The 13,785-nt window shown below is 54.9% G+C and overlaps 2 protein-coding genes across 3 annotated transcripts in view; one reads left to right on the forward strand and one right to left on the reverse strand.

Annotated features, from left to right (window-relative positions):
- The window catches only part of LOC308238408 (coiled-coil domain-containing protein 74B-like), a 508,084-nt gene that overhangs the window by 45,730 nt on the left and 448,569 nt on the right, over positions 1-13,785 (forward strand). The gene's annotated exons all lie outside the window — the stretch shown is intronic.
- PPIL2 (peptidylprolyl isomerase like 2) overlaps positions 1-13,785 on the reverse strand; it is a 35,827-nt gene that overhangs the window by 1,704 nt on the left and 20,338 nt on the right. For both annotated transcript variants that reach the window (XM_080649831.1, XM_080649832.1), the window contains exons 6-20: positions 13,544-13,595; positions 10,510-10,601; positions 9,592-9,681; positions 8,553-8,628; positions 7,643-7,803; positions 5,719-5,794; positions 5,072-5,178; positions 4,601-4,690; positions 4,271-4,304; positions 3,510-3,627; positions 1,878-1,934; positions 1,215-1,287; positions 1,047-1,109; positions 816-955; positions 532-653 (exon numbers count right to left, since the gene is read on the reverse strand). In XM_080649831.1, coding sequence (XP_080505957.1) covers positions 557-653; positions 816-955; positions 1,047-1,109; positions 1,215-1,287; positions 1,878-1,934; positions 3,510-3,627; positions 4,271-4,304; positions 4,601-4,690; positions 5,072-5,178; positions 5,719-5,794; positions 7,643-7,803; positions 8,553-8,628; positions 9,592-9,681; positions 10,510-10,601; positions 13,544-13,595 — 1,326 coding nt within the window. In that variant the 3' untranslated portion in view covers positions 532-556. The remainder of the gene's footprint in view (positions 1-531; positions 654-815; positions 956-1,046; positions 1,110-1,214; positions 1,288-1,877; positions 1,935-3,509; positions 3,628-4,270; positions 4,305-4,600; positions 4,691-5,071; positions 5,179-5,718; positions 5,795-7,642; positions 7,804-8,552; positions 8,629-9,591; positions 9,682-10,509; positions 10,602-13,543; positions 13,596-13,785) is intronic.

Here is a 13,785-nt window from a genome sequence, read left to right on the forward strand (position 1 = left end):
ACAGTCCTGGGGTAGAACCCAGAGCAGGCGTGCCTTCGGCATGGCTGTGACTGCCCATGGTCCTTGCTGAGCTGGACCTAGCAAACCCAAGCAAGAGGGAGTAGAAAGGTTTTTGGACATAACATCTAGGTTCTAGTCCAGGGTCCTCAAATCACCGGCATCAGAAGCCCCCATGGACACAGACCTCAGAGCTGAGCGCCGCCTCCGGGTCAGCCTCTAACAAGGTTCGGGGTGAGGCCGCTTGGCGGAGACCACATGCAGTAAAAATAGTCCCGGGAAGATGATGGAAGTGGGAGGTGATGGTAAGGAAACTGGGATCAGGAGACAACAGCCCTTCTTCCCGACCTGGACCCGGACCCAGTGGTCCCAGATGTGGGCTCTGGCTGGGGCCAGGACACTCTGCATTGGTGAGGGATGAGGAGGCCCATGGGCTCCTGGGGCAGGAAAGGGAACCCAAGCAACAGGCAAGGGCTGGCGTATGCGGGCAGAAACCTCAGGGTGTGGAGACCAGCCCCAGCACTGCGTCCCTACCGGGGTCCGAGCAGCAGGCCTGCTGCTACCACGTGCTGAAGTCCTTGAAACCTCCGCTGGGCTTCTTCTTGGCCACGGGGACTGCTGCGCTGGTTGATGGCTCCTCATCAGCTCCACGTTTCCTGGGGGGAGAAGAGCCAGGCGCCAGCTGCTCATCACCCCCACCCTGAGTCTGAGCTCTTCAGCTGCACCGAGGCCTCCCAGCTCCCACTCTCTGCTCAATCCCAGATCGGCAAGCACATGGATGCACTCTGGAAACGGACATAAGCTCCCGCCCCACTCACGTGGCTGCCGGGTTGATGTACTTGCCCACCCCCTGGCGGTACGTTGGGGGGCCCTGGCTCCCTGACTTGGACTGGCTTTTCTTCACTGTGCTTTCGGGGGCTGCCTCCGCGAGCTGTGTCTTCTTCCGCTCCTCAGCGATCTGTGGTGGAGCAGGGATGTGGCTGACCAGGAGCCCCTCAGGGTGGATAGGGCTCCCCGAAGCCCTCCCCATGTGGCCCGACACTCCTCACCTGAACATCGGCCTCCTCGTAGGGGTCCACAAACACCGTGGTGGAGTCGATGCGGATCTCCTCCTACAGCAAAGGGAACCCGTGAGCAGGGCTGGCAGGAGACAGGACCCCATGCCTGCCCGGCCCAGCCTGAGGAGCAGCCTCTCTGTTCTCCTGGGGCACACATACCTTAGGGCGGTCAGTTTTGGGGTCACTCTCCACATTCTCCATGGCTGTTAGTGTGTCAAAGCCCCCAACAACCCTGCAGCAGAGGGAAGGGTGCCTCTGAATATGCCCTGCTCAGGGCACCCCCAAAGGCCAAGTCCCCGCAGCATGCCAGGAAGAGGGGCTGCAGGCCCATGACGGCCTCACAGGCAAGAGCGCAGATTCAGGAAGACCAGCGGGCCAGCACAGGACTGCGGGCCAGGACAGGAGGGGCCTGAGAGGTGAGGCTTTATTAGGACACAGTCCCCGCGACTTCCACACTGTCTGTGGCTGCTCTTTGCCACAATCACAAAGCTGAGTGAGACAGAGACCATAAGGTCACAAAGCTGGAAATTCCACCTGGGCCTTCCCAGGATGGAGAGAAAGGTGGTGCCCGACCTGTGATTCGGGATCTCCAAAGGAGAACCAGAGGGGCTGACTGGGCAGGACAGCCACCCAGCAGGGCTGGAGCTGCGCTCTTCTTAGCCAAGGTCCCCTGCCCAACATAGTAGCCCCAAGTCCCAGTTCTGTCTGCATGGCTGTGGCCTTGGCAGGGCCAGGCCTTGGGAAAAGGCAGTGAGAGGCTCCAGCTGGGGAAGGAGCCCGCCCTCCCAACACCCCCTGACCTCATGCAGTAACTTCTCTTACCGCCCGAAGATGGTGTGCTTCTTGTCGAGGTAAGCACAGGAGCGAAAGGTGATAAAGCTGGGAAAGAGGACAGGAAGGTCAGGAAGAGTGAGAGCTCCCCCACTTGGCCCCCAAGGCCGCTGGGCACAAACCGGGCCACACACACACACCCTGCCCCAAGCCTGCTTTGGGAAGCTGCTCACTTGTGTGCACGGCCCCCCACCTGCCTATCCAGGGCAGGCTGTCCACCAAGGTGCCACCAGGCGACTGGGGCCTCTGGCCACTTGGGAGAAATGCCAGAGCACAGCCGCCAGGAAGGGGCAGGGGAAGCTCAGGCCCAGCACTGCCAACCTCCCGCCAGGCACTACGTCCAGAGCCTGGAGGCAGAGGCTGCACTGGAGATGGCGCCAGTAAAGACCAGAGCCCACCCACCGAGAGACTAAAGGACCAAGGACTCTGACCCAGCAGGAAGGGGGCAACAAGCAGGACAGGGAGTCAAGACAGAGACGCAGGTGCACATAAAACAACACTGACCCAGAACATTTCACTCCCGATCCGGCATACAAATGGGTGGGATTAAAAAGGGGACACCTGTAACACTTTCAATAATAAAGGTAATTTTTAAAAAATGGGTGGAATTAGGCCCTGGCCGGGTTGTTAGCTGGTTAGACCAGTGGTCGGCAAACTCATTAGCCAACAGAGCCAAATATCAACAGCACGACAATTGAAATTTCTTTTGAGAGCCAAATTTTTAAAACTTAAAACTTCTTCTAACGCCACTTCTTCAAAATAGACTTGCCCAGGCCGTGGTATTTTGTGGAAGAGACACACTTAAGGGGCCAAAGAGCCACATGTGGCTCGCGAACCGCAGTTTGCCAACCACTGGTAGAGCATCATCCTGATATATATCAGGGTTGCCGGTTCAATCTCAGGGTACTTACAAGAATCAACCAATACATGCACAGACAAATGGAACAACAAATCTATGTTTCTCTCTTCCCCCCTCCCTTCCTCTCTCTAACATCAACAAATGGATTTAAAAAATATTTTTAATGGGTGGAATTAAATTCCCAACTTCACTAACATGGATGGTGGGGGGGGGGTGACTAGAAGGGTCTTGTCTGGGAGTGAGGTAGAGATATGAACTAATAACTTTAGACTTTAAGTAGATGTACTTGATTTAAGGCTAGAAGTAAAACATCTAACTTCCAACCAGGAGAAAGGGGAAAGGAAGAAATAAAAATATTTTAAAAGGTTCATCAGAAAGCACACAGATATTAGCAGTGTAACTGGAAAGTTAAGTACGTACTTAAGATTCTCAGGTTGAATTAACCCAAAATCTAGGTGTGTGCCTTAAAAAGCCTTAAAACTTCAACAAGCTAAAGGGTTAAAAGTAAAAGATGGAAGAATATATCAGACAAGACATGAAGGCAAACAGTGTTCCAAGGCTGGTTACAGTGCACGAAGCCACTCCCCAGAAAAAACAGAGAGGCTTGGGGACAACGATAATGGCAGACTTGGTGGAAGGCCACCATCTCCCCAGTGGGGGTGCTTCACACCTTCCTGGTTCGATTCAGGGCAAGGCTGAGGGGGCAACCTGCAGGGAGCCCGAGCCTCCTCCCCAGCCCATCCCCTAGCCACCCAGCAACTCACAACTGAGACTTGTTGGTGTTGGGCCCCGAGTTGGCCATGCTGAGGATGCCCCGGCCCGTGTGCGAGAGGTTGGGCCGGAACTCATCTTTGAAGGGTTTTCCCCAGTAAGACTCCCCACCTGGAAGAGAAAGGAGCATGGTTGGCAGCAAGAGCGGCTGGGGCCTAGCTGACTGCAGCCAGCGGGACACAGCCCAGCTCCAGAAATCTATGCCGAGTCGCAGGGGCACTGGGCACTGCTGGGGCTGGGTCTGGGGCACCTTGGAGGGCAGCCCTGGTGCTGAGGGCCCCTCATCACCAGCCCCCAGGGCCCTTGAAGCCCCTACGTGGGGTCTGTGGGCAGTAGGGGCCGTGGAAGGGCCAGTAAAGGGTGAGAATGAAGTAAAGGGTGAAGGCCTCAGGCAAGGGAGTGGGCCTAGGCCCCAGCAGCTGACAAGCTGGGGGCGGGGGGGGGGGGCGTGGAGGCGCCACCTTTGGGAGAGCAGCCAGACATCTGGGGACTAGAGGGATAACCTCCCTCTGCTGTGGGCCCCTTGAATCATCCCTTGGTCCACTGACAAAGATGGGTGCCTAGAGGCCTGTGGAGGAAGCAACATGCTCCCCTCCATCTCTCATTCAGGCTTATGACCATCTCAATGAGAAAACAGGAACGTGCCCAAGGTCACCTACACCACATCTGGAACTCAGCATGTCCCACCCAACTACCCCCTCACGGCCAATGGGGCAGCCAAAGCTGCCCAGGGAACCCCAGCACCCGTACCTACCTGTGCCTGTGCCAGTGGGGTCACCTCCCTGGATCTGCAAGAACAAAAGCCAGTGAGCTTCCATGCCCGCGACCCTGCTGGCCCTTCCACAGCCCCCACTGCCCACAGTCGGAAGCAACTCCCCACTGGCCAGATGGACCTAGAGGTGTCTGAGCTCTTGGTGAGGGCAGAGGCCCTCCCAGGGCCTGTCTCTGCAGAAGCCCAGTGTGGCCAGGCTGGGTGCTCAAGGGGTGAGTCTGCCGTCTCCCTGCCCCTGAGAAGGACGTATGGCAGAAGTCACCTCCAGGATGCATCTGGCCTCGGAGGCCAGTGCTGACCCAGGTCACTCACCACGAAATTCCTGATGGACCTGTGGAAGATGGTGCCATCGTAATATTGCTTCTTGCAGAGCTTGATGAAGTTTTCGCAGGTTTTTGGTGTCTGCAAAATAACCCAGATACTTCTGTGAGGCATGAAGCAGCCAATGGGGGGTCACCAATGCCGCCCAAGCCCTGACCATGCAGTGGAAGAGGGTTAGCTGCCAGCGTGAACACAGTAAGGACCAAGCTGCCCAGCCTGAGTGCGAGGGCCACAGGGAGACACCAGCAGAGCAGCGGGGGGTGGGGGGTGCCAGGTGTGTGTTCACCACCCAGACTGGGGCTGAGGAAACATAGCACACGCTGACAGGGTCCCTTCTGGGGAGGGCAGTGGGGCACACCCCTAGAGGACAGAATTTTCTACTGCGAGCACACCCAGAGTGCAGCTCCATGCTTAAGAGCCTGGGACAACCCTGGGCAGGGGAGGGACGGCTGCCACACCCACCATGTCGCAGTGCAGCTCTAGGTTGAGGTCGCCCCTGTTGGTGTGCAGCCGCACGTAGCCCTTCTTCTTCACAAACTGGTAGCGCAACACGTCCTCGTCAATGGCGGCTGCAATCAAGCAGAGGCCCAAGCTCTGTGCCTTCCCTCGCCCTGAAGACCCGCACCCCACACCAGGCACAAGGCCTGGAACTGGGCCAGCTCCGAGGAAAGCCCAAGGGGGTGCCCTGGCTGAGCATGGGGAGGCTGAGCAGTTAAGGCGGGGACGCTGGGAAGGCCTGGACCCAGGGTGGGAGGGGGGTGGAGACGAGAGGGTTGGGGACCTGACCTGCTGAAAATATAAGAGGAACAGAGCTTGGTGGAGGGCTAGGATGCCCATGGGCAGCCTGGGAAGAGGAAAAGGTGGGGGGCCCCCTCACAGGCAGGACACGGCATGGAGAGGGTTCCTGCCACAGGCCTAGCTCTTACTATAGCATCCCCCATTGCAGACGCAAGCACACCTTCAAAAGGGCCTGTCCCCTGACCATTCCTGAGCTGCCTAAGAGCCCACAAAACCCAGACACCACGGAGCGATGCTGAGGACAGGAAGGAAGGACACCCGCCTCAGCCATTATGAGGCAGCACTGGTGACAGAGGAGGGAAGGCAGCTACCTGCTTCGTGGGTGGTCTCTGGAACCATGGCAGTGGAGGTGAAGGAGGCGCTAACCTTCCCAGTGGAATAGTGGGCCTGCGGAGAAAACCACGTGGGCGCATCAGCAGCGCCTGGGAGGCCCAGAGGCCGAGGACATGGGAACAGCTTAGGCCCCTGCTTGTGCCTCCTCCAGGAAGGCGTCCGTGGCCACCACCCAGATACACCAGGAACCTCCTGGGGACAGGGTGGCCCATCCCAAATTGCTAAGGCCCCAAGGAACGAGGGACTCTACTTATAAAAGTTTTCAGTGTTGCCCTAGTCCAGTGGTCAGCAAACTCATTAGTCAATGGAGCGGCAAACTGCAGCTCGCATGTGGCTCGCGAGCCGCAGTTTGCCGACCACTGCCCTAGCCGGTTTGGCCAGTAGATAGAGCATCAGCCTCCAGAGTGAAGGGTCCCAGGTTCGATTCTGATCAAGGGCACATGCCTGGGTTGTGCACTTGATCCCCAGTAGGGGGCGTGCAGGAGGCAGCCAATCAATGATTCTCTCGCATCACTGATGTTTCTCTCTCTCCCTCTCCCCTCTTCTCTAAAATCAAAAAATATGTTTAAAAAAATAATTTTCAGTGTCTACAATAAACATATTTTAAATCAGGAAAACATAAGCCCCAATAAATATTTTTTCATCCTAGGCAGAAGAGAAAAATAAAAAGAGGGATTTCTCCCCATCAGAAGGAAGTACACCAAAATGCTAAGAGCTTGTGTGTGAGTGGTGGAATTATGAACAACAAACTTTTCTTTTGCAAATTTTCCTGAATACTTCTTTAAGGAGGGAGCCTCAGAGCCCCACCTCCCCACCGCCACAGCCCCAGCTCTCCAAAATGGAGGGGAAGAGGCAGCTTTGGGGCCTGACAGACCATGGCACAAATCCTGGTGCCATCACTGCCAAGTGAGCACCTCAGAGCCAACTACTGGGTATTGTAAGAAGCAAACCTGACTGCCCAGGAGGGACGGGCACCGCACCCCTTGTCCCTACCTCAGCACTACGGTACCCCTGAAACACCCCGCCCTCTCCCCCTGTGTTTGCTCTGGGCACCAAGTGACCAGCTCTGTAGGGCAGTGACTCTGCACCCCACGGGGCATCCCCTCCCACAGACCTGCATGCCTGAGGCTACTGTGTCACGTGCAACAAAGCCCCCAGGCACTGTCCACCCAGCATGTCTGTCCCAGGATCCCCAGCTTGGGCTAGAGCATGAAATAGACCCTACATGGCCCTAGCTGGTTTGGCTCAGTGGATAGAGCATCGGCCTGCGGACTGACGGGTCCTGGGTTCGATTCCAGTCAAGGGCACATGCCCAGGTTGTGGGCTCTGTCCCCAGTAGGGGGCATGCAGGAGGCAGCTGACCAATGATTCTTTCTCATCACTGATGTTTCTCTCTCCCTTCCTTGCTGAAATCAATAAAAATATATATAGAAAAAGAAATAGACCCTAGCCGAAACCGGTTTGGCTCAGTGGATAGAGCGTCAGCCTGCAGACTGAAGGGTCCCGGGCTCGATTCCGGTCAAGGGCATGTACCTTGGTTGCGGGCACATCCCCAGTGGGAGGTGTGCAGGAGGCAGCTGATCGATGTTTCTCTCTCATCGATGTTTCTAGCTCTCTATCCCTCTCCCTTCCTCTCTGTAAAATATCAATAAAATATATTAAAAAAAAAAGAAAAGAAAAGAAATAGACCCTACATGGCTGGGGGCCACCTTCCCTGCAAGGCTTCCAGCACCCACATCTGTCGGCCCCAGTCTCCTCAGTGCTGTTGTCCTCTGGGCCCCAGGGGTGCCTTGGCTCGGGGGTCCCAGCTGCTTCCCCTCCGACTGTATCCAGAACCACTCCTAGGTGCTCTGATGGGCGGGTGGCTTGAGCTGGCAGCTGCGCGCCCCGCCACCTACTCACCGCATTCAGCTTGTCCACCTTCTTCTTCTCTGGGACTTTCATGGTGGCCGCCAGGACCTCATCCCCCTTGAACTCCTTGTAGAGCTCCTGCAGTGTTTCTCGGGTCTCAGCATTGGTATTTTTCAAATAATAAGATGGGTCCTGCTTGGCCTTTTCTTCATCTACAAAACAGCATGGTGGCCCTGAGCAGCTGAGCCCCAGGAATGTCCCCAGATGTGCGTGATGGGAAAAAAGGCCAGAGCTGGCTATCCCAGCAGGTCCCGGACCAGGACACAGGCCAAGCCTCCATCACAGTGACATCTTCGTAGTCGCTGCAAACCCAGGGAGGTAGTGTAGGGAGAGAGTGAAGGAACAGCCCAGAAGGGCAGCACCACCCGCCAAGGCTTCTGCTGGAGTCGGCTATGGTCTGTCCCTGGCCCAGCCTTCGTCCCAACAGTGTTCAGAAACAGCCCAAACCACAGCACCACAGTGGTGGTGACCAGCTAGCTCCGCAGTACCCACCTACCTGCCTAACCTCCTGTCCCTGTAGTGAGAACAGAGACAACTTCTAAGGAGTAAAGACGGCCCCATCTAGGCACCTGAGGGCCTGGGCGAGGAAGCAGCCCCGAGGGCCCTGGAGCAGAGTCTTGAGAGGGGAGGCCCAGGTATGTGGGCCTCTCCCGCAGGAGGCTGTGAGCACTCAGGCGTAAGGCCTGGCTGGCACCCACCACATCAGGCCCTGTGGGCAGGCGTGGGCCAAGGTGATCCTGCCAATCTCAGCACAGGAGAAGCTGAACGCCAGCTTGAGAAATTCCAAACTTGCCTCAGCTCGATCAAGACTCTGGCCCCAGGAGGGCGGGGGCTTTTGCCAGGGAGCATGGACCTATTTCCCCCAACCCCTGGCGCCCAGACCACCCCTGGATGTTCATACCTGGGTCTGTTATTTTCATGTTATTCTTAACATGAAAGAAGTTGGAGACGTTGAATTTGTCCAAATTTGTAGGGTCCTAGGGCAAAAAGAACACGTGCAGCGGAGTGAGCCCAGCCGGGTCCCAGGCTATGGCCATGTGGCCGCCACAGGCAGCATAGGACAGGTGAGTGGCATGAGGGTCCTGGGGCCAGAAGGGAAGAGGCCTGTGGCTGCCCAGAAGCCTGGGGGTCAAGCAGGGAACAAGGGAGCGAGGGAGAGGGCTCTGTCCCGGGCAGGGCCATGAGCAGGGGTGGGGTGGAAACTGCAACAAATGGCTGGCTGCTCCCCAAACTGCATCTGCATCTCTCTGGCACAAGGCTGACAAGCATCCCTCGCTGTTAGACAGCCACAAGATGGATGGGGTCTTCTCGAAGGAAGGTGAGCAGATATGCCGTGCCCACCTCCAGGACTCCCACATGCTGCCCTGTATTCCCTTCAGCCTGGCTGCCAGACACAGACCCCACAGAGCTCAGGCCCTGGGGACAGCGAGCCCACTACATTGGAAGGAATGTGTACTGACCTCCAATTAGAATGGGACAAGCCAGAGAAGGGGTTGTCCCCATCTAAGTCACTCCTGGATTTTCTAAGTCCATGTTTTTCATGAACTCACCCAGGATTCTCTGACACCACAGGGGTGCCTTGTACCCAATGCTGAGGTACAAAGCACACACCTGCCCCCACTCTCAAGAGGGCAGGTGGAGAGCGAGGCCTGCAAAGAGGCCACTCTGTGCCGAGATGGCTCTGGGGGTCCCTGACAGCAGGGACAGGCATCAGAGGAGATGTGGGAACCAGACTGAGGAAGCGGTATGTGCGAAGGCCCATGTGACTGAGAGTAAGGAGGGCAGGAGGTGGGGGCACTGTCAGTGGCAGCTGGGGAACCTCAACAGACAGGTAGCAAGGAGGAAGCCACTGAACCTGGGTGGAGAGGTGGGGCTGGCAGAGGGCAGCTGTGTCAAGGTTCTCGTGGCCCCTCCTGAAAACACAGAGGATGGGACCGCACCTGGAGGGTGATGATGTCCTGCCGGGAGAAGGGCTCGTCAGTCAGCAGGTCTCGGAAGTTCTTGGCCTTGATATTGAGCTGCTCCACTGCCTGTGGCAAGGAGGAAGCGGCTGTTACCGTGCCTGTCCCCAGCCCGGCATCAGGAGCCTACAGCCCGCCCGGACGACGGCACCATCCAGCATGAGGAAAAGGACAGAACTACCAGGCACCCCCCACGGGCTCAGAGCCATGGCCCTGCCACTGAGGGGGAAGCTTGTTGAGCCCCAGAAACTCAACGACTACCCTCTGAGCAAGGTTCCTCACAGGACTCTCTCGTGACACGTCTTACACATCAGTAAACAGGTTCAGCAAGGCCACCCATCTTACCAAGCCCCTCAAATCCGAGCACACTCGGACAAGGTGTCACTCCCAGAGTCCCTAGAGCCACGCTGGCCACCTGGACCCTGCCAGCAGCCAGGGACAGGCATGAAAACAGCTGAGAGGCCTTCCTGCTACGTGAAGCCCACAGCCCTGCCGTCTGTACTCTGCTGGCACGCAGGGCCTCCTCTCCCCACACCTGCCCACCAGCCACACCTGCCCACCAGCCACATCTGCTCCTCTTGGAGACTCTGCCAGGAACTGGGAGGGCTCAAGACCCCCTCAAAGCCCTGGAGTGCCCTCAGAGCACAGGGTCCCTCCCAGGGCCTGACCAGTAAGAGTCTGCTGAAGATGTCTGTGGGGAAGACCCCTGGGTACAAAAGAACTTCCCAGGCATCAGGTCCAGAGGCCACAGGAAGGCCTGCCTTTTCTAGGCTGTGCTGATGGCTCTCAGAGTGTCGGCTCCACAGGGAAAGGCTGTGCAATCCCCAATCCCAGACCAGGGTTCCCAGAAGCAGACACCTAAAGAGCCAGTAGGGGACACAGTTCCCGAGAACCTACCTCGTAGGCATAGACATTGCCGGTGGTTCTGATGGCCACGATGTGGGTGTTGTTGGTGAACACGGTGTACAGCACTGGACAGTGGTACTTCTCTAGGGAGAAGGCAGAAGCCTGCATCAGTATGCCGAGTGGGGCCCAGAGGGCTGGCCAGCTGCTTAACCCCCTTCCTCCAATCCCCACATGGCCTTCCTCAGAGGTATCAGCCTCATCAGCCCAGGGCACCACTGGCAACATTGCCCTGGCCTCCTCCTCCACTGCAGACACTGCCACGTCCCTCACCCTGTCGCCTGGGATATTGCAACAAACCCCTGCTGCTCCACTGACCCACCAATTCCCTACAGGTAGCCAGGAGCCTGTCCAAATAAGTCCCAACAAATAAACTGCAAAAAGGCGGGGAGGAAGACTTCTAGGTTAAGAGACTTAGAGATTATCAACTACCTATTTGTGTGAACTTTTTTTAAAAAAAATATATTTTATTGATTTTTTACAGAGAGGAAGGGAGAGGGATAGAGAGTTAGAAACATTGATGAGAGAGCAACATCGATCAGCTGCCTCCTGCACACCCCTCACTGGACATGCCCTTGACCGGAATCGAACCTGGGACCCTTGAGTCCGCAGGCCAATGTTCTATCCACTGAGCAAAACCGGTTAGGGCTTGTGTGAACTTTCTAAAAATCTTGATTTGAAAACTATATGAAAATAATTATGAGAGCATTCTGGAAATTTGATCACTGGCTAGACAGTCAATAATATTAAGGAATTCTTGTTATTTATTTTTTATTTTTAAAATATATTTTATTGATTTTTTACAGAGAGGAAGGGAGAAGGATAGAGAGTTAGAAACATCGATGAGAGAGAAACATCAATGAGCTGCCTCCTGCACACCTCCTACTGGGGATGTGTCCGCAACCAAGGTACATGCCCTTGACCGATATCGAACCTGGGGCCCTTCAGTCCTCTATCCACTGAGCCAAACCAGTTAGGGATTGTTAATTTTTTAGATGTTAGAGTAGTTAGAATAGTACTGTGATAACTATTGTTTTAAGTCCTTATCTTTCAGACTTAAGTATTTAAGCATGAAATGACACAATGTCTCAAATTTGTTTTAGAATCACCTAAGTAGCCTGGCTAGCATGGCTCAGTGGTTGAGCATGACCTATGAACCAGGAGGTCACGGTTCGATTCCCGGTCAGGATGCATGCCCGGGCTGCAGGCCCAATCCCCAGTGTGGGGCGTGTAGGAGGCAGCCAATCACTGGTATTTCTCTTTCTCTCTTCCTCTCCCTTCCTCTCTGAAATCAACAAAAATATATTTTACCCCTTGCTGGTTTGGCTCAGTGGATAGAGCGTTGGCCTGCGGACTGAAGGGTCCCAGGTTCGATTCCGGTCAAGGACACACACCTCAGTTGCAGGCCCCTCCCTGGCCCGGGCTCTGGTTGGGGCTCGTGCAGGAGGCAACCAATTGATGTGTTTCTCTCACATTTATATATATTTCTGTCTTTCCCTCTCTCTTGCAATCTTTCTAAAAATCAATGGAGCTCAGCCAGGTGTGGCTCAGCGGTTGAGCATCAACCCAAGAACCAAAAGGTCACCAATTCGATTACTAATCACATGCCCAGGTTGCGGGCTATCGATGATTCTCTCTCATCACTGATGTTTCTATCTCTTTCTCCTTCTCCCTTCCTCTCTAAAATCAATAAAAAATATTTTTTGAAATAATAAAAATCAATGGAGAAATATCCTCAGGTGAGGATTAAATATATATACATATTTTTTAAATAAATAAGTAAATAAAAATCACCTAAGCAGGCACTCAGTAAATAGTTGCTGAATGAGATACACTGTAGACCTCCCCAGATCAGCTGATCTCTGAGCAGGGAGGCCCACAACACTCCGCCATCAGGACGGAGCTCTCTGACCCCAGGGACTGTCCCTGAATCGCTAAGCTTCTGTTTTCCCAAGGCCTTTCACTCATCACTATGAACCAGCATCTACTATAAGCCAGGCTCTAGGGTCAGAAGAGAGTGTCAGACGGGCCCCAGCCTCAGCTACTTCAGCATCTCTCTAGAATGTACACACCCAGTGAGCATGGACACCAGCCTTGACCATGGCATCTGCATGGGCCAAAAGAACCATGCCAGGCCAACCAAGAACCAAGAGCAAGGTCAGTGCCCTAAGGGGTTGCCTCAGCGAGGGCATCTGGCCAGTGAGAGGGTGTGTAGCGAGATAAAGCAGGAGGGTCCTGGCTGGGCTGGGCTTTACGACCAGTGGTGAGGAGCTCAGCCTAAGAGCCACCCAACAAATCTGTCAGACCCAAACAGCCCTGCCCAGCGGCCTGCCCTGGCCTCTCAGCCTGCGCAGCTTCTGCCTCCAGCCATGAGCAGACCTGAGACACAGGGTCCATCTGTGCCCACAAAAAAAATTGTGTTAGCCCAGCTGGTGAAGCTCAGTGGTTGAGCGTCGATGCCCAGTCAGGGCACATGCCCAGGTTGTGGGCTCAATCCCTAGTGTGGAGTGAGCAGGAGGCAGGGGATCAATGATTCTCTCTCATTATTGATATTTCTATCTCTCTCTCCCTCCCTCTTCCTCTCTGAAATCAATAAAAATATTTTTTTAAAAAAATGTTAGCCCTGGCTGGTTTTTCTCAGTGGTTAGAGCATCGGCCTGTGCACTGAAGGTTTGAGGGTTCGATTTCCAGTCAAGGGCATGTACCTTGGTTGCAGGTTCAATCTCTGGTCCCAGTCGGGGCATGTGCAGGAGGCAACCAATCTATGTGTCTCTCTCACATCGATGTTGCTCTCTCCCTCTCTTTCTCTCTCCCCCCACCCTCCTCACTCTCTGAAAATCAATGGAAAAATATCCTCAGGTGAGGATAAAAAAAACAAAAAGGAAAAAATTATGTTGCCTCTTTGAGAAATTAAAAGCAAGTGTCTAGCTGATCAGAAAGGAATGACTGGTTGTGCAGAGAACTTGGCGTGAGGCAGCGGCCAGGTTCTGCAGGCCAGTCCTTGAGTTGGCTGTAAGAGATCTCTTACCTTCACTGTTCTTTGCAAAGTTCAGTTTGATCAGGGACCGCACGTCCAGTTTCTGGAAGAAGCAGAATTCATAATTAATAATAAGTGGCTGATATGAATGCCACTCCAGGAAGACAGTAGCACCTGCCAACAAAGCTGCCTGCCAGGGGTCACTGCTGAGGCTAGGTGACACAGAAAGATTGGAAAAGTTTGACCATCCAAGCCTTCAGAAGAGGAAAAGGCACAGGTGCTGACCTAGGGCC

The sequence above is a fragment of the Plecotus auritus genome (genome assembly GCF_963455305.1).
Source record: "Plecotus auritus genome assembly, chromosome: 13".
Lineage (NCBI taxonomy): Eukaryota > Metazoa > Chordata > Mammalia > Chiroptera > Vespertilionidae > Plecotus > Plecotus auritus.